This window comes from Doryrhamphus excisus, chromosome 11 (genome assembly GCF_030265055.1).
Source record: "Doryrhamphus excisus isolate RoL2022-K1 chromosome 11, RoL_Dexc_1.0, whole genome shotgun sequence".
Classification (NCBI taxonomy): domain Eukaryota; kingdom Metazoa; phylum Chordata; class Actinopteri; order Syngnathiformes; family Syngnathidae; genus Doryrhamphus; species Doryrhamphus excisus.
This window is the reverse complement of record NC_080476.1, coordinates 5,065,558-5,083,435: the sequence shown is the minus strand read 5'-3', so window position 1 is coordinate 5,083,435 and position 17,878 is coordinate 5,065,558. Positions and strand designations below refer to the sequence as shown.

The 17,878-nt window shown below is 44.7% G+C and overlaps 1 protein-coding gene across 5 annotated transcripts; it reads left to right on the top strand.

Moving 5' to 3' along the window:
* Positions 1-3: 3 nt before the first annotated feature.
* Positions 4-11,452, top strand: LOC131137957 (core histone macro-H2A.1). 5 transcript variants are annotated; one of them, XM_058086451.1, is made up of 9 exons: positions 4-78; positions 5,037-5,239; positions 5,507-5,613; positions 5,696-5,887; positions 6,087-6,194; positions 6,995-7,094; positions 8,450-8,539; positions 9,662-9,836; positions 10,272-11,452. In XM_058086451.1, exons 2-9 carry the CDS (start codon positions 5,068-5,070, stop codon positions 10,435-10,437), a joined length of 1,110 nt encoding a protein of 369 aa, XP_057942434.1. In that variant the 5' UTR covers positions 4-78; positions 5,037-5,067; the 3' UTR covers positions 10,438-11,452. The 5 variants fall into 5 exon arrangements, 4 of the variants coding, with proteins under 4 accessions (XP_057942434.1, XP_057942432.1, XP_057942435.1 ...); XM_058086449.1 differs by lacking the exon at positions 4-78 and adding an exon at positions 3,279-3,521; XM_058086452.1 differs by lacking the exons at positions 4-78; positions 6,995-7,094 and adding exons at positions 3,282-3,521; positions 7,868-7,958.
* The last annotated feature ends 6,426 nt before the right edge of the window (positions 11,453-17,878 follow it).

The following is a 17,878-nucleotide window of genomic DNA, read 5'->3' as shown; positions in this document are numbered from 1 at the left end:
CCTCGCCAAGTTGAAGGGTGAAGGCTTCAAACGCAGTTTTACCTGCATCGTACACCCGAATTAACATGTGGGAACACGGTAATAATTGCATTTGAATCTGGCTAAATGTACGTAACGTGACAGACAGTGGGACAACATTAGGTGCGACCAATTGATTTGTTGATACCGGGGTGATATTTGTATCGGATCGATATTTTTCCAGTTTTTCACAAACATCCACGTTTTTCGTTCAAATATGTTGAATATTGTTTACAAAGTACGTTCTTGGGCAAGAGAGCTTGGGGGCAAAAGCCGAAAGACTTGAATGGGCGGCAATATTAGTATTTGCTTCTGTTTAGTTATTTGCCACTATTTTATACTTGGGCAAACAACTGTATATAATAAGAAAGATAGGTTGTGGTTAATTGGCCTCACAATAACGTTGACATTCCTTTACTTCCGGTTTTTGTATCGTACTTCCTGTGGAGGCTATTGTCTCATCAAAGTAACTTAATATAACATTACTGACTGAGTGACCAGTGTAGAATAATACATATCAAAACGTGTCTGTCAATGCATTTTCTGAATGCCTTATATTTGTATTTTAGTCCGTTTGTCCATTGTAATGCATGAAAATGCTAACCTTAGTCCAAAATGCATATTTTGGACTAATAATAGGCTGTATTCAACCACAAAAGAGCAATCCCATTCAGATTATAGACATGATCAACAAAATAGAGGCAAAAAAAATATCACAATCATTCAATTATCTTTAAAAAAAATGGTATCAGCAATACCGGTCTTTGTCTAATTCAGGTTAGGGTTTCAGGTTAGGGTTTCAAAGTCAGGTTCGGGTTTCAAACTGGATTTGGTTTCAAACCAACACCTCAAAGTCAATGTCTGCTGTTAAATAAGGTTAAAAACATGACATGATGTTGTATACTTCTTATGACACAAACCAAAAAGGTGTGTTTCTATAAAAGCAGAGGTGTCCAAATTTGTGGCTCGTTTTTCTTTGCATTTCGTCAGAGACACGGTTACCAATTACAACAAATTACGTCTTGATAGGACTTGAACCAGTTTAGAGCAGGACCAGCGATTCCCACCCAATTTTCTAACATTTGTAATAAGATCACATGGACAGGCGGCACTCAGGCAAGCGGAACGAAGACTCAGACTTTGACTGCGTTTGTGTTAAAGCGGATATAATTTTTCACCTTGATCAGAGCTGTGTCATTACTGTGGTTTGACCTAAAGCCTAATTGGAAAGTATCAAATCCCGTAGCAGAAAGGAGAAAGTAAGTAAGCTGCTTTTTCTAGGCCTTTTTCCCAAGAATGGTGGGTTTGATATACTGTACTTTATCACATACTACAGTATTAATTGGCTCTGTACCCTAGAAACCGCCCATGAATGATACAGGAAAAGGCCAAAATGATACTGTGTCAAAGCCCAGGGCAGTGATACTGATAAAATATAGAGTTTAACCATGTCCAGTATCAGCCCCCGTAGCTGTCCACTCAGAGCGCGCTGCTCTGGTATCGTGCCCGTGAAACAACCAATCAGAGAACAGCGCACAAGCGTGAACACACAGCGTTTGTTTTGCTGCCGTCTGTGCTCTGTCAACATGTCAGCGGTTAAATAGTAAATAGTATAGTAAATATTAGTATAATAGTAAATATTAAATAGTACGTGATAATAAGCTCATGATTAAATAGTATGTGATAATAAGATCATCACATGGTTTGTCTGGTATCGGGCCCAGTGCATTCGGTCTCGGGCTGATACTGACACTTGGGGGCATGATACCTGGCCTGATACCAGACAAACCATGTGATAACCTATAAATACCAATAGTTGCTCAATACTATGGCATCAGGACTGCTTGTTTTTAGAAGAGGCTTTTGGAAATGTACCAATCCAAAGTGAAATGTTAATGTGGTAGCAAACCGTTCAACACACACTTCAGAAATCCAGTGGGCATGTCAATGGACACATGATCTCTTTGACTGTTTTGTTAGTGACAGGCGTGAAATGTGTCAGCTCTAGGCGTCTAGCTCATGGCTGCAGAGTAGTTATTTGTGTTGGGGAAATGATTGCATTTATCATGCCTTGAACATTGTCATGGGAGGATTTGCAACATCAGTACATCATTTCGATGTAGAAATGAGTTGTCAGGGCAGTGAAACTGGAGGGTTTGATTATCTGTTTAGTGTAGCAAACACAATAATTCTGTAATCTGTCTGAACACATGCAACTCTTTGTAAAACTCATGAACCGAAGCTTTGACTAGTGCCATTTCCGCTGGGCTGGCCAGCTCTCCCTTTTCTGTGCCCTTTGACCTACTTTTAACCATTACAGGAGTACAGTATCTGCAATGTTTGATGTGTAAGAGCCAGATCAGATCAAAATTAGAGCACGGGGTGTTCATTCATTCATTTTCTACCGCTTATCCTCATTAGAGTGGCGGGGGTGCTCGAGCCTATCCCAACTGTCTTTGGGCGAGAGGCGGGGTACACCCTGGACTGGTCGCCAGCCAATCACAGGGCACATATAGACAAACAACCATTCACACTCACATTCATACCCATGGACAATTTGGAGTCACAAATTAACCTAGCATGTTTTTGGAATGTGGGAGGAAACCGGAGTACCCGGAGAAAACCCACGCATGCACGGGGAGAACATGCAAACTCCACACAGAGATGGCTGAGGGTGGAATTGAACTCTGGTCTCCTATCTGTGAGGCCTGCGCGCTAACCAATTGGTGTTGTCAAGCCTAATTATGTAAGCTGTGTCTTCAACAACTGCAGACCCGGATTCCGGTTTGGGTTCAAGGGACGCAGTCAAAGAAAACACAGAAATGATAAGATAGTGTGTGTGCTTGGCTGTGGGTAGGCTCAGCCCCATGCTGAAGTTAGACTAAACATTTAGAGGACACCAGTGATCCACTTGGTATGATAGGTTGTGATGTGTGAATTCATATTTACAGTCCTCAGATCACTTGTGTCCCTGGTTTTGAATTACGGAAACGTTTGCGCTGATGTCATTCCTATACTTCTCACAGCCACTAGGTGGCATGTTTTCACACCACCTGGCGATTGGCATTATAGGTGATGTATTAATCATCTTAATCCCCCTCATCGTTCTTTTTCGCAATTTTTAAGGTTATGACAGCATCTCAGCGCCATTTCCGAGGCAACAATGATATATATGAAGCATATACAGTGTTAACATTATCTCAGTCTCAGTATAAATAAACAAGTTGTCACACAGGAATTAAAACCTTTCAGAGTACACCGCATTGTATGATTTTTAAGTCTTAAGACTTTAAGTCATGTGTGTCGGAGTGACGGTAAATGTCAGCAGGTTAAAGGTCACACTGTGCAGGTCTGGTCGGCTGCGCCCCGCTGAGTGTCGTCGTTGGGCGGCCGGCAGGCAGCTGCTGTTTCTCGCTGTGGATTGTGGGAGACGGAACGACCGCACCGAGCGAGGAAGCCGTCTTACCGGAGACATTTTAAACGCCCTTGCCTTGTTTTTTAACGTAAGTACACCGCTTCCTACTCTCCGACACCACCACCGCGTCCCTGGCGGGATCTCTCGCCTCTTCGGTCGGTGTTGACGCCGTCGCGTCGCGGGGGGGTGAATGTTTTTTGACCGACGTGAGAGCCAAACTGAAGGCCGAGATATCGAGCTCCCATTCGGGGGAGAAGGAGGGCCGGGGATTGGCCTTCACAACGCGGCTGACATGTTGCGGAAACCCTTGCCGGTTTGACCGTCGTGTTTTGGCAGCCACCGGAGCTGGAGCCTGCTTCGGAACCGACATGCTCCCACGCCGCGGCAAAACCTTCGGTGCGGTGCGGTGCCTGCGAGGTGACACGCCGATGCGGCGGTCGAATGTGGCGGTCAACAACCACCTTCACCTGGCCGAACCCTGGAGGCTGACGTCGTGTTGCATGCAATGCGATGTTTGGTGCCTTTTTTTGGGAGGGACATTACAACACACGACTGACTGACAGCTGTCAGGACACATCGATTCCATGTGCCGTAACAGCACCATCATGCATTTTACACTATACCACCACCGCCGCCCTGGAAATGCATACGCAAGCAAATTTGCCCCTCCTAACACATTCCTGATGCTTAGTTCATATTTAAAGAGGATGTCATGAATAAACTAGTTGGTGACATTCAGGCTTGATAGAAAGCTTCATTTGAATATTGGCTAATTACTGCGTCAGCAGGCTAATGAAGCAATAATAATGAACTGGATCGGCTTGGATGTTTCCCAGTGAGATATTTAGGATGGAGTTGATTAAAGATGCACGACGCTACATTCACATGTTTTAAAATACCGTGGTCAACACGTCCAAATGCTCCAAACATTATCCATAACCAAAAACACAACCATTAAACGTGTGCATTTTTTCCTAAAAATTCTGCAAAGACATCAAAGTGGCAGGATCAAAAACATGCAAGAAAAAAATGCTATAACTGACGAAAACAACTGAGAGTAATACTCACAAAAGTTCACAGAACAAAACGGAAGTAGCCATACCTGAGGGATGCTGGTCTTTTAAAGACATGGGCAGGATGAAAAGGTATTTGACTTTGTCTCTTTGTATAAATCTGTTGTTCCACAATACTTAAAAAAACACCCCAGCTAAGCGATAACAAAGACGTGAAGAAAAACTTTGTAATTCCGCCAACTTTCTTCTGGGCATCCTGCGCTTGTCAAGGACATCCCTCAGGTCTTGCTGTCCTGGTATTCTTCACATAAGTCCTCACAACGTATTTACATGTTATTTACAACCACTTCCTGTATCCTTGAAGCAGTCCTGGCATTATTTGGTCTTGTTGTGTCCCACGTGTGCCACGCTATAGCAGGCATCGCCCCTCGCTTCATTAATTCATTCATTTACAAGGACCTTTGAGATGTTCTACTCCAGAGAATTTGCAGAACAAACGAGTTGTAGCTATAGTATCCCTCAGATGCAGAAAGCAGACATAGAAAATATACCAAAATAAACAATATTTAAAAGTACCTGTGTCCCTGCAGGAGCCAAACGCTGGTACCGCCCTATTGAGCCATGTCGAGCCGAGGTGGCAAGAAGAAGCTGACTAAGACGTCCCGGTCCACTAAGGCCGGCGTCATCTTCCCCGTGGGCCGCATGCTGCGCTACATCAAGAGGGGCCTGCCCAAGTACCGTATCGGGGTGGGAGCGCCCGTGTACTTGGCGGCCGTCCTGGAGTATTTGACCGGTGAGTTTGGACACGATGGAGCATTCTCATTGTCTTCTTACATAGTGGCCATTTTGTAATGAGGGCAATAGGGACAGTGCCCCACTACGTGCAGCAGATGGCGCTGTAGTAGAAAGACTGAATGAATGATTGTAAATAGGGCTGTTTCTAATGATTCCCTGTTGTCCAGTGTGCTTTGGGGCACATTTATAAATGTTGGTTTGACATCTGATTTTTGCTCTGTCCTCATATTGATTGTTTACCTTCCCTGGCATTTTTTTAATGCAGCTGAGATCCTGGAGCTGGCGGGCAATGCAGCCAGAGACAACAAGAAGGGTCGCGTCACACCGCGACACATCCTGCTGGCCATTGCCAACGACGAGGAACTCAACCAGGTGGGTGGATCCAGGTCCATGTGGTACATAGCGAATGGCAAAATGCGTTTGGTTATAACCCCGCCTCCCGCACATGTACCAGTTGTTGAAGGGCGTGACCATCGCTGCCGGAGGCGTCCTGCCCAACATCCACCCTGAGCTCTTGGCCAAAAAGAGAGGCGCCAAAGGCAAACTGGAGACGCCCCTCTCGCCCGCCCCAGAGAAGAAAACCAAGCCGGCCAAGAAGACGATGGCCAAGAAGCTGGGCGGGAAGAAGGCAGCCGGGAAGGCCAAGGTAAGGTACACTTTGGGTCAATTTCGATTTTTTTTTTTGCTCCTATGTGGCCTGTATCTTGGATAAAGTACATGACGTCGTGCTTTTGTGTGACTTCCGGGACGCTTTGCGTTTTGGTATTGTGAACAACCGCATAAATACCCTGCAGTATGAACGTAGCCAAAATGTCCAACGTGATGCAAGACATTGTCCTCCACAGAAACAAGGGGAGGCGAGCAAGACGGCGTCGGCAGACAGCACCACCGAAGGTTCCCCAGCGGACAGTTTCACCGTGCTGTCCACCAAGAGTCTCTTTCTGGGTCAGAAGGTCAGTCCTGTCCACGCACCTGCTAGAACCCCATTAGAATCTGTAGTATTCCATTGCAAAGTCCTCTAGCATCATGTGCAAAACGTTTGTCTGCTGGCTTAGCTTTTTTTTTTTTTTAACTGCTTTGATTGAATTAAAGACACAATCAGAAAAGCTTGCTTAATTTGTTGTGATTGCACCTTTTAACAGCTTTGAATGCTTTCTGTCTCACTAATACAATAATCAGCCCCCCCCCAATTTAAATAATCAAATTAGGTGTTTTTATGACTTGGGATGTGCTGATGTGTGCAATGACATGGATGGGTAGATACATTTGATTATTCCTATGACAAACCAAAAAGGAAGGGGAATACTGGGCCAACATTAAAGCAAAGATTAAAATTGGCGGTTTTAACTGTCGTGAGCGTCATCAGTGCATCCTATAGATTAAAAAGCATGAATGCGAGTAATGTTAACAGGATGAAGCCTGAGCTTGTTACACCTTGACTTTTCCATTTGACATCACTTTGTATTGGCGTAGTTGCTTCAAGTTAGTCATCTTTAGCAATAACCATAAAAAATATGACATCTTTACTAGAAAATACATCTGCTAGCATCTGTAAAACTGACGTTTATAAAGTTGAGTAAGAGCACGTTCCCTACAGGCCCCGATATGAGCAACGCCAGAGTTAAAATATTAGAAAGTCAAGGTGTGTTTTGAGGTTCATGCGGTGTCACTTTGGTTTTAATAGCTTTGCTTCCTCCCTCCTTCCTTCCTTGTCGCTCTTGCTCCTCCTCGGCATGCCTCCTCCCCTCCTCAGCTCAACCTCATCCACAGTGAGGTCAGCAACTTGGCTGGCTTTGACGTGGAGGGGGTCATCAACCCCACCAACGCTGAACTTGAGCTAAAAGATGATCTAGGTGAGACTCCGGCCTCCCACCCCACCCTAACACCCTGTACCCCTACCCTCTTGGTCGCAGCGAGGCTTTGAGACTTTGGGGGCTAGGGGATGATTAAATAAGTTATTTTCACTTATTTTGTGTTGCATGTTTGCTCCTCCTAGGTGACTTCCTGTCAGGTGACACAATTTGACTTCCTGCCTGACAGGAAGTTGATGCCTGCTGTTAATGAGACGAGAAATTAGGACACCTTAATTAGTCAGAATGTTAATGTAGGGGAAATGAGCTGAATTTACCGCATACATTTCTGGTCTGAATATTTTAACATTTTAATATTTAAAAATGTTTTTCCTCTCAAAGATATATATAATAAAAAGTTATTTTACTTTCATAACAATTAAACATTAAAAACAGCCTTACAATACAACACTGCAATATTAAAGTAGTCCTGCCTCTTGCTGTCTGCTTTGTTTTTCTCGATGAGTTCATTTGAGGCAGCAAACTCGCCGACCTGCAGTAATTGCACCCTCTGCTGGTGGCTTCAAGTAGTACAATCTGGTCGACCACTATTGCTTCAACAAGTAGCGATTAGATCTCTCCGATGCGACATTGTGAGTGGAAAAAGTATAAAAAAATGATCACACCCATCCGTCATTTTTAGTTAAATTCAGCTACATTCTGACTAATAAAGGCACTTCCTGATTCCATCGTTTACTCACCTGTTGATGTTTCCTGTGATGCCATCAGCCGCCGTGTTTTCACCGCCATTGTTGTTGTTTGTTGTCCATCTGTAGTTGCAAGTTGTCCAAGCCGACATTTCCATAGTGGAGAGTGACGCTGTCGTTCACCCGACCAACTCGTCCCTCTATACGGGCGGTGAAGTAGGTAAAGGAAGCAGCTTCCATCGCCATAGCAACATACTGCTGCTTGTCGCTTCTTGTGTGGCCTGACTTGGGCTGATTTGTCTGTAGCTTTCTAACTGACTGGCCGCAACATCAGGTCGAAATTGGCACTTGGATGTTCCTAATGTTGTGTCCAAGTAGAGTTGGTGCTTGCTCTTCATGCTTCAGTAATGTGATTAGATGGCAGCTTGGTGCGTGAATCCACAGCAGATCATGAAGGCATCTTATCAACTTGATGGACTTCTGGCATCGTTTTTATGGCATCGAATGTCTAGAACATTGACGTCACGTTATACTTGAAACCTGAGTCTGACGATCAAAGACGTCACAGATCACACGGAGACCCTCAGCCTGCTTCAGTGTCTGTCTTCAGTACCCGCCTGCATGATGTTTATCGCTGCCTTGTTGTCCTGTCTTTGTCGCCTTGGTGCAGTGCTTCAACTATAAGTGTCACAGCATGTGGTTCTCTTGCAGGTTCTGCCCTGGAAAAGAAGGGAGGGAAGGAGTTTGTGGAAGCGGTGCTGGAGCTGAAAAAGAAGAACGGACCCCTGGATGTGGCAGGCGGTGAGTGGGAATTGGCTGACCCCAGATTGTTGCTCTAAACATGTACGTATCTGTTCGGGATGTCCGATGATGTCGGCCGGCCTGGCATGAAAATGAGACATCAGGTCATATCAGTATCTGGTTTTCCGCTGATAGTAACGTCACCGGGATAGCACCGTGCGCTACAGAGCAACAAGCCCAGCATGTCTCAATAAGTGAATTTCCGCAAAGTAAAAGTTAATATTTTTGTAGATGGAGCATAAAAAAACTTTCACAATGTGTTTTGTAATCATAATTAGATCTCTATAGACATGAAATAACACCCTTATAGACACCTTTACACTCCTATTATTCTTTGTTTACACCACATTGGTAATGCACATGCTATGGGATCACTGCAGACATGAGACAGCCACAGCTTTAAATATTGCATGCTAGTGAGCTAACTAATTAGCCTCCAATGTATTAGTTTTAAACCTAAAGGTATTCAAACAGAGTGGGGAAGGACGACAAAGTAAGAAGCCAAAAACGTACCACTTCCACACAGAATGGGAGGCCGATGTTTTTTTCACTCCATGTCATGACATGCTATAGCTGACTACGTGAGGTGTTAAAGGGGACCTGTTATGCTTTTTTCCACTTTTCTGACCTACAAATGTTGTTAATGTTGCATCATGCACATTTGGAGGTGAGCCCTGAAAGAAGTTTGGGATGGCTCTGAACGTTCTGTGTCTTAACACTGGCTCACTGTGATGTCACCGGGACTTCCTTATATGGCCATTTTTGAATACAAGCTGTACAGCTGCCCTCCCCTGCTCTGCAGCACTATGTAGATTTCATGTTAGCACGGAGTGTGACCAATCACAGCGGAGTGAGCGTGCCCGGAGGCGGGCTGTGGGTGGAATAAATGAAAACAGCCACGGAAATAAAGCTGGGTGCAGGTTCTGGAAGAACTAGAAAGCTTTCTGTGCGGGTTATTGTGTGTAGCTACTCTATTGAAGTCCAGAACTCGATACAAAGGGCCGAAAAATGAGCATGACTGATACAGTATCTACTAGCATACACTAATACCACCTAGAGGACGAAAGTCGTAGTTTCAGTCAAACGTGACCGATTCGAGTTTATTTCTGTTCATTTTTTCAGCATTGTTAACCGGCGGCTTCGGCCTTCCCGCCAAGTACGTCATCCACTGCAACAGTCCAGCATGGGGCTCAGACAAGTGCGAGGAGATGCTGGACAAGACTGTGAAGAACTGCCTGGCTCTGGCGGACGAGAAGAAGCTCAAGACGGTGGCCTTCCCGTCTATCGGGAGCGGAAGGTGAGGGAGGGAATATTCATTCATTCATTCATTTTCTACTGTTTATCCTCACAAGGGTCGCGGGGGTGCTGGAGCCTACCCCAGCTGTCTTCGGGCGAGAGGCGGGGTACACCCTGGACTGGTGGCCAGCCAATCACAGGGCACATATAGACAAACAACCATTCACACTCACATTCATATCTATGGACAATTTGGAGTCGCTAATTAACCTAGCATGTTTTTGGAATATGGGAGGAAACCGGAGTACCCGGAGAAAACCCACGCAGGCACAGGGAAAACATGCAAACTCCACACAGAGATGGCCGAGGGTGGGATTGAACTCGGGTCTCCTAGCTGTGAGGCCTGCGCGCTAACCACTCGCCGGGTTTCAACACAAAAAAAACAAAAATACATAGCATGTACGGCATGATAACACTGGAACATGTCGCTATTCAGGAACGGCTTCCCGAAGCAGACGGCGGCCCAGCTGATCCTGAAGGCCATCTCCAGCTACTTTGTGGCCACCATGTCGTCCACCATCAAGACCGTGTACTTCGTGCTGTTCGACAGCGAGAGCATCGGCATCTACGTGCAGGAAATGGCCAAACTGGAGGCGAGTTAGAAGACTTTTGCAGACATTTTGTTTTTTCACACGACAAGCTAAACAGTTTGCTAATCATTTGTTTAATATGAAAGAAATGTTTCTAAAGGCCGGGAACTTTTTTTGCAGTATATTTTTTCCTATCTATGTTTTTAATTTCCTGAATGTTAACCTTTTCGCTGTTTCAACGTCATTGTGCGCTGCTTTTAACAGCGCCACACTTACGCTATTGGAGGGGTTTCATTTTCTCAACAGGATTTACAGACAAGTCGTATTAAAAAAACAACAACAAAAAATGGGTAACTGCATGTTAAGGCAGCATTCATAGTAAAAAAAAAAAATCTTTTTCATCTCAGTGATGCTCTTGTGTTTTTACGTGTCGCCTTCAAATGTAAATTGACAAAGATTGAAAGTGGACACAAGAAATTTCTTTTTTGCGTTATGTGTCGTTTATGCATTTGTGCCCTGCAGAGATCTTTTTTTAATGGAAAAAAGTAATCCTAGGCCTAATAATCTTATTGATTTTTGGATCAAAGTAAAAAAGTTTCCAAAGTAAAAATTGGAAAGAGGTGTGTGGATTTTTGCAGGGCACTGCTGGTTTGTAGAAGGTGTTTATATTGATGTTTGTAGATGGAGTATCTGTGTAGACTTCTAGTTTGTAACATAGATGATTATGTTGTGTTTTAATTTGCACATCTAAAAAGGCACTGGTTGATTTGAAAGCCAACAATGTATCACATTGTTCCTTGTGTGTGTTTGTGTGTTTTGTCCTATTCATTTAGCCGTAAAGACTATTACATTAATACAACCCTGCTGTGCCAGCCTGTGGCCGCTAGATGGCGCACTGTGCTCAGGTATTGGTGAAGTACTTTTCCTCTTTTTTTTTTAATTTGGATTTAAACAAAACAAACTTTCAACTTTCTTATTGTTATTATAACTAAAAACAAATGCTTTCTAAAGAGTTACTACTTACAATTGCAGATTCTACAGTTCAAAAAAATGTCTACACACTCGGTTAATAAAATGTTTGAAAACATTTGGACGATTGTGTTTTTGCTTGTTTTTGGGACCTATTATGCTCATTCTCGGCCCTTTTTGTATTGATAAACATCTAGATCTTCCAGAATTTGCACCTATTCCAGTAGTTGTGGGCGGATCGATCCAAATATCCATAATATCAATTTCAAAATATCGATTCAAGATGCGACCTGGTTGTCTGTCACACCAGAGAAAGGCTTTTGCTCCCGCCCTCCCTCTCTCGTGTTTGATTTTCCGTCACGTGACTCAGCAGCGACAGACAACCAAACAACACCACCCACCACCACCAAGCCCAGACATACCACAGAGAGAGCAGGAGGATGGCAGTAAGAAAGGACCGCTGTCTGGTCATATTTTCAGGCCGAAAACGACACCACGACAAATAGTATGATTTGTAAGAACTTTTATTGTGCTAATAAAGTTTTTTTATATTTACTAATGAACTCTACCCAAATTACTTTCTGAATTTTAACTGATGATCAAAGGGAAATCATCAAAAAAGGTAATAAAAATTAATTCTCATTTATATTGATGTTTCAGCCACCTTCAATATTAAAAAGTATCGATATCAGCCATACTGTCCCTGTATTTACTTGGTATCGTCTTGATACCAAATCACCCCCACTATATTCCAGCTGTATTTCCTTGGTTTTCCGAAACGGTCAGTTTGAATTCATTCCACCCACGGCCCACCTCCGGCCACGCCTTTTGCTGTGATTGGTACCACTGAGCTTGTACAGCTTGTACCCGGGCACGCCCATATAAGGAAATTGAAATAGAAAAATAGAAAAAACTCTCTAAACTCGAGGGTGCAGTGCACGGTACCGTCCATAGAGGGCGCCCGTGTTCAATATATTTCCTGAAGGCACGCTGGCTGGCAGGCAGGGTCACGTGTGGGAGTGTTTTTAGCTGGAAACAGGACGTCTCGTTCGATATAGTTCATGTTTTTATACTAATGGCAATAAACCAAATACTGTCCCTATAACAGTCACATATTAGGGTGACTGGTGAGATGAATCCCGCACCAATTCTGCCCCTTAGTCCTTTGTTGCCCTTCATCTTACCTCTTGTCTTCCGCCTTAAAACCTAAGGCCAACAGGGAAGAAGCCACTATAATGGGACACCACTTCATTCTCATTACATCACCCTTCACCACATGCTGGCTGGGACACAGGCAGATGAGAAAAATTGTTTATAATACATGTTTCCTACCAAAAAATAAGGTGCATGCATTTCTAGCAGGGATGCGGGGGTGGAGGTGTATACCCTGGACTGATTGCCAGTCAGTGACAAGTTGCAGTAGCTATCTACCCAGAAAACATCTCACCGCATGTATGTTTAATCAATGAATCAACAATAATCAACTATTCATCAATTTATCAATAGTCAATAAGTCATGCATTTATTAACAATCAATAACTCATCAACAAATCATTAATTAATCGATAATAATCAACAACTCATTAATTCACCGACTGTAGCCCGCAATTAATGCATTCATTGACGCCCCTCAACAATTAATCATTTTATTATGATCAATTATTTACATTTTACATATCACTTGAATTCATCAAATCTCACCTTTAAGCATTCACACCTGTCGGCATTGGAAAACACCTTTGGTGCATTCAGGGACACCAAACAAGGTGGGAATAAACACTAGAAGAAAAATAATGAAACAAAACAACATAAATAGACAAAAACTGTGGACTTTGGATCAATATATTGTAGGGATGTCCGATAACATCGACCACCGATAATTACTGACCCGATATCAGCCTAAAAATCTGATATCGGTATTGGAATTTTCCCTTGTAGTGCACGTAGCAGTAACATTGCATTTGCGGAGGTTGCAGCAATTTTTTTTTATCTGCGTGCACTCAGGAAAACCTTGCAAGCAACCAGCTGACAAAACTATTTTTTAAACATGTTTCTTTAAAAAAAAAAAAAGTGGTTGGAGATCGAATGCATGGCGTGGGAGTGGTTGGTGCGCAGGCCTCACAACTAGGAGACCCGAGTTCGATTCAACCCTCATTCATCTCTGTGGAGTTTGCATGTTCTCCCCGTGCATGTGTGGGTTTTCTCCGGGTACTCCGGTTTCCTCCCACATTCCAAAAACATGCTAGGTTAATTGGCGACTCCAAATTGTCCATAGGTATGAATGTGAGTGTGAATGGTTGTTTGTCTATATGTGCCCTGTGATTGGCTGGCGACCAGTCCGGGGTGTACCCCACCTCTCGCCCGAAGACAGCTGGGATAGGCTCCAGCATCCCTGCGACCTTCATGAGGATAAGCGGTAGAAAATGGATGAAAGGTTGGGGACCCCCGTTCTCATGGTCTATGCATTCATCAACCAAATGTGACATGAAGATGTTCACTTGTTAGGAACCACTAGGGAATGAGTGTGTCTCTCACACACGCGTCAGTCCCAGCTGCTGTCACATTACCTCCAAGACCCTGTGGGATCACGGTGTGTGTCTCTGCCCCCCCCCCATCCAGGTTGTACTCCCCCGTGCAGCGAGTCGTGGAGCCCACATGTGGTCACATGACCTGGAGATGATCAGCAGCTGGAGGTCAAAGCTTAGCTAATGCACAGTGGCGAAGAAGATGAGGGGCTTCCTCAAACAGGAAGTGAAGGCTGCATTAACATGTTTAGCCTGAGGGCGGGAAAGAGCGTGGAGGATGATGATGATGATGGTTCAGGGAGAACACATTCACATTGTTATTGTTGTTATTATTCTGTGATACAAACACGACCTCGTTAACACTCGTTAGCGTTGCAATCAGGCCAAGCCTTGACATGACTGATAGCTTCATTCAGCCGGGAATGTTTGAAGCTGAGAGCACCAGAACTTTCTTCAGTATGACTCCAAAGAATCCAACCCGAGGCTGTCTTCATGAGACGTTTAGAAGCTGCTTCCTGGCCCCTGCGGTGCCACTTCCTGTCACAGCAATCAGCAGAAGCCCCGCAGCTGGCTTCTGGCACACACACACACACATACACACACACACTCAGCTAATGAGCAAAGACTCAGGGGTAATTTGGCGTGATGCTGAGGTTAAACCACACTATGTGACATCTGGACACACTCTGAGGGGGCGGAGTCACAAACAGTGTGCGTCAAAAAAAGGCGGCGATCAAGTGGGAATTGACGATTTGTTGTGCTGAGCAGACACGCTGAAGTCAGCACAAGCTTTGTGCTTCCCTGGAATCTTGGAACATTATAGCAACAATGGGCTGTCAGCACACACACACACACACACACAAACACACACACACACACACACACACACACACACACACACACACACACACACACACACACTGCTGAAGTAAAGCAGAGGGAAGATGATGAAGGTGATGTCAGCCAGTTCTTGTGTTTGACCCGTGATTTGCAGGTTGCCATGGCAATAAGATGCTTCAACCTGCACACTTTTTCACAAACTGGCCCCGCCCCTGACATCTGATTGGCAGGCATGTGAGCAGAAAGTTATGTCTATGGCACGTGTGTGCGTGCGTGTGTGTGTCCATATCTTAACAAAAATCACCCCCCCACACCCCCAAAATGTTGATTTGCCACTCTGTGGCACTGTGCGTGGGCATGCATGCATTGTCAGGAGGTCGGCGATAGACAAAGGACAGTTAAACAGCGTGGGGGTGGGGCTTTGGGGGGGTTGCTATGGCGACTAACGAGGAGCACTGTTAAGAAGTACTGGATGTGAAAGGGCGTCATGTGGAGATAAGACATCATTACTTTGACTTGCGGGACTATTCTGGGATGCCGTGTTCCAACTGGAAATGCCCAGGGTTGTGCAGAAGTGTCCCCCAGCTGTGAGCCCCGCCCTCCCCCAGCTGTGAATCCCCTTCCCCCCAAGGGGGCCAGCTGACCTCTTCTGCAAACTTGACATGTTTATTGGTTTAACGCTGTCCGATCATCATGTCCGTCTTTGCACCTTCTGTCCTCTGACCTACTGGATGTGTGAGTCGTCATAGCAACAAGACTGCAGCCTGTCCCTCCCACTAACAAGGCCTGTCCTTTATTTGTTAGGATGTCTAAATGTCCTCACTGTGTCTGAAAGTCCCCAAATAAACGTTGTGGTCTATTTTAGGAGACGTGCGTCCCTTGAAGTGTGCAGAAAAGTTGTCTTCAAACAGGAAGTGTCTTAAATGACAGGACGTGTGAAGGTCCTCTGACCTTATCACCGTAATGGTAGTCAGGTGTGAAAGGTGGTGCATGAAAGATGTAGAGGGCTGACGAATAATGGATTATTATGGGATGTTTTATTGATGTATTTACATTAATGGGGCCCTCTTTTATTATTGAACAGTGGCGACTTTCTTCCTGAGCTAAAGTCCACAAAGTAAGACTTGAAATGTTTGCTACACGCCAGCGCTGAGAAGCGTGCGTACGTGCGTGAAGCCACGTCCACGTGACCCTCACCCGTCCATCCAAGTTACATGCTAACAGGAAGAGCAAGTCGTTAGCATCAGATGCCAACACCTAGACATCCTGTCATGCGACACGCTGCCTGAGCGAGGTAAGGTGGAGGTGGATGGCGAGCGGGAACAAGCTGACCGTGCTGAACGCCGCTTGCCGCCGTCTTACTTTTAATGGTTCCCGACATCAATAAAACATGACATCATCGCGTCACGTGACATAATTAGTCACAAACTTCAGTTTCAACTTCTCCCTTTCTGGCTGCAGGCGTTACAAAGATGAATAAATAATGATGCATTGTGCGCCACCACTTCACATGTGCACGCGCTTGTTCACGCCGCTGTGAGCAAGCCAACATGTGGAAGCGTGGACAGGAAGTGGACCGGTTAATTTCAGGAATTCTGCAGTATTCTGTGAGATTCTGCGGGACGCTCACTCCCTGGGCTGCTGGAACAAAACCATGCTCCCTGCAGGATGACGACAACTTAACATCTTCCTGGCTCTTTTAAAATGTTCCAAGACTGCCTCGTCATCATGACTGTGTCTGAAACACAGGGTGGGGGGGGGGGGGGGATTTCTTCTTTAACTAACATAAACGGTCATTCGCACACATTTATAGAGACACACAAACAAAAGAAAAATACTAATACATAAATGACATTGGAAATTGGACTGTAACGTCATACATTTACAAGAAAAAAAGTCCAAGGCCAAAGGTCACATAAGCCCCCCCCCCTTTTCACAGCTGTCTCAGGCAATGCCTGTTACAATAGAGTATCAAAGTAATCCGAAATTTCAAGCATATCATCATAAATTTAGGATAAATTTGACTGACCTGGCTAAGGTACCTTTGGCCTTGGCCATGGGAAGGGGGTGGGGGGGTAAGGTAGTGAGAAGGACTAGACGTCAGAGATGTCTGACGTCTGAAAACCTGAATATGAATATTGCCCAATTCTCGATTTACGATACCGATATCAGCTGATACCGATATGTGTAAGATGACATATCTCCTGTAGTGGAATGAACACATATATGTTGTATGCAGCATTTTTTTAATATCTGTTTTCTTGATTGGGAAAAAAGGAAGAGGAACATTTCCTTCATTCCTCTATATTCAACTTTTCATTCATTCATTCATTTTCTACTGCTTATCCTCCACGAGGGTCGCGGGGGTGCTGGAGCCTATCCCAGCTGTCTTCGGGGAAGAGGTGGGGTACACCCTGGACTGGTCGCCAGCCAATCACAGGGCACAATATTACAACTTAATACTTGTAAATGTATGAATTTTTTATTGGAAATTTACGACTTTTTCTAAAAAAAAATTTGGGAAAGAATAAAACAGATTTCTACAAACCAGCAAAATATGTCACTTGTTTTTTTTGTGTGTTGAAACCCGGCTGCACGGCGAGTGGTTAGCGCGCAGGCCTCACAGCTAGGAGATCCGAGTTCAATCCCACCCTCGGCTGTCTCTGTGTGGAGTTTGCATGTTCTCCCCGTGCATGCGTGGGTTTTCTCCGGGTACTCCGGTTTCCTCCCACATTCCAAAAACATGCTAGGTTAATTAGCGACTCCAAATTGTCCATAGGTATGAATGTGAGTGTGAATGGTTGTTTGTCTATATGTGCCCTGTGATTGGCTGGCGACCAGTCCAGGGTGTACCCTGCCTGTCGCCCGAAGACAGCTGGGATAGGCTCCAGCACCCCCGCGACCCCCGTGGTAGAAAATGGATGGATGGGTGGTCATAATACAGTAAATCAATACAAACACAGATGAAAGCGAAGACGTGGATTAGCGCGTGTCAGAATGATCTTAATCATGAGCTAATTTCTAATAACAAACTTACCTTGACGATGTTGATGATAGTGTGCATTGTGCCATTGCAGCGGATTTGATTGGACTGGAGGAGGAGCAGGAGGAGGGAGGGGTTGGTTCTTCTAAGACACACACACACTCACTCACTCGCAGCCGCAGCTGGCCGCCTCTCT

Bases quoted from the DNA above. Each gene is read 5' to 3' on its own strand.
- LOC131137957 (XM_058086451.1), top strand. From the start codon at position 5,068: ATGTCGAGCCGAGGTGGCAAGAAGAAGCTGACTAAGACGTCCCGGTCC. The intron at 5,240-5,506 runs GTGAGTTTGGAC...TTTTTAATGCAG, and splicing joins CGTCCTGGAGTATTTGACCG to CTGAGATCCTGGAGCTGGCG. The intron at 5,888-6,086 runs GTAAGGTACACT...TGTCCTCCACAG, and splicing joins AGGCAGCCGGGAAGGCCAAG to AAACAAGGGGAGGCGAGCAA.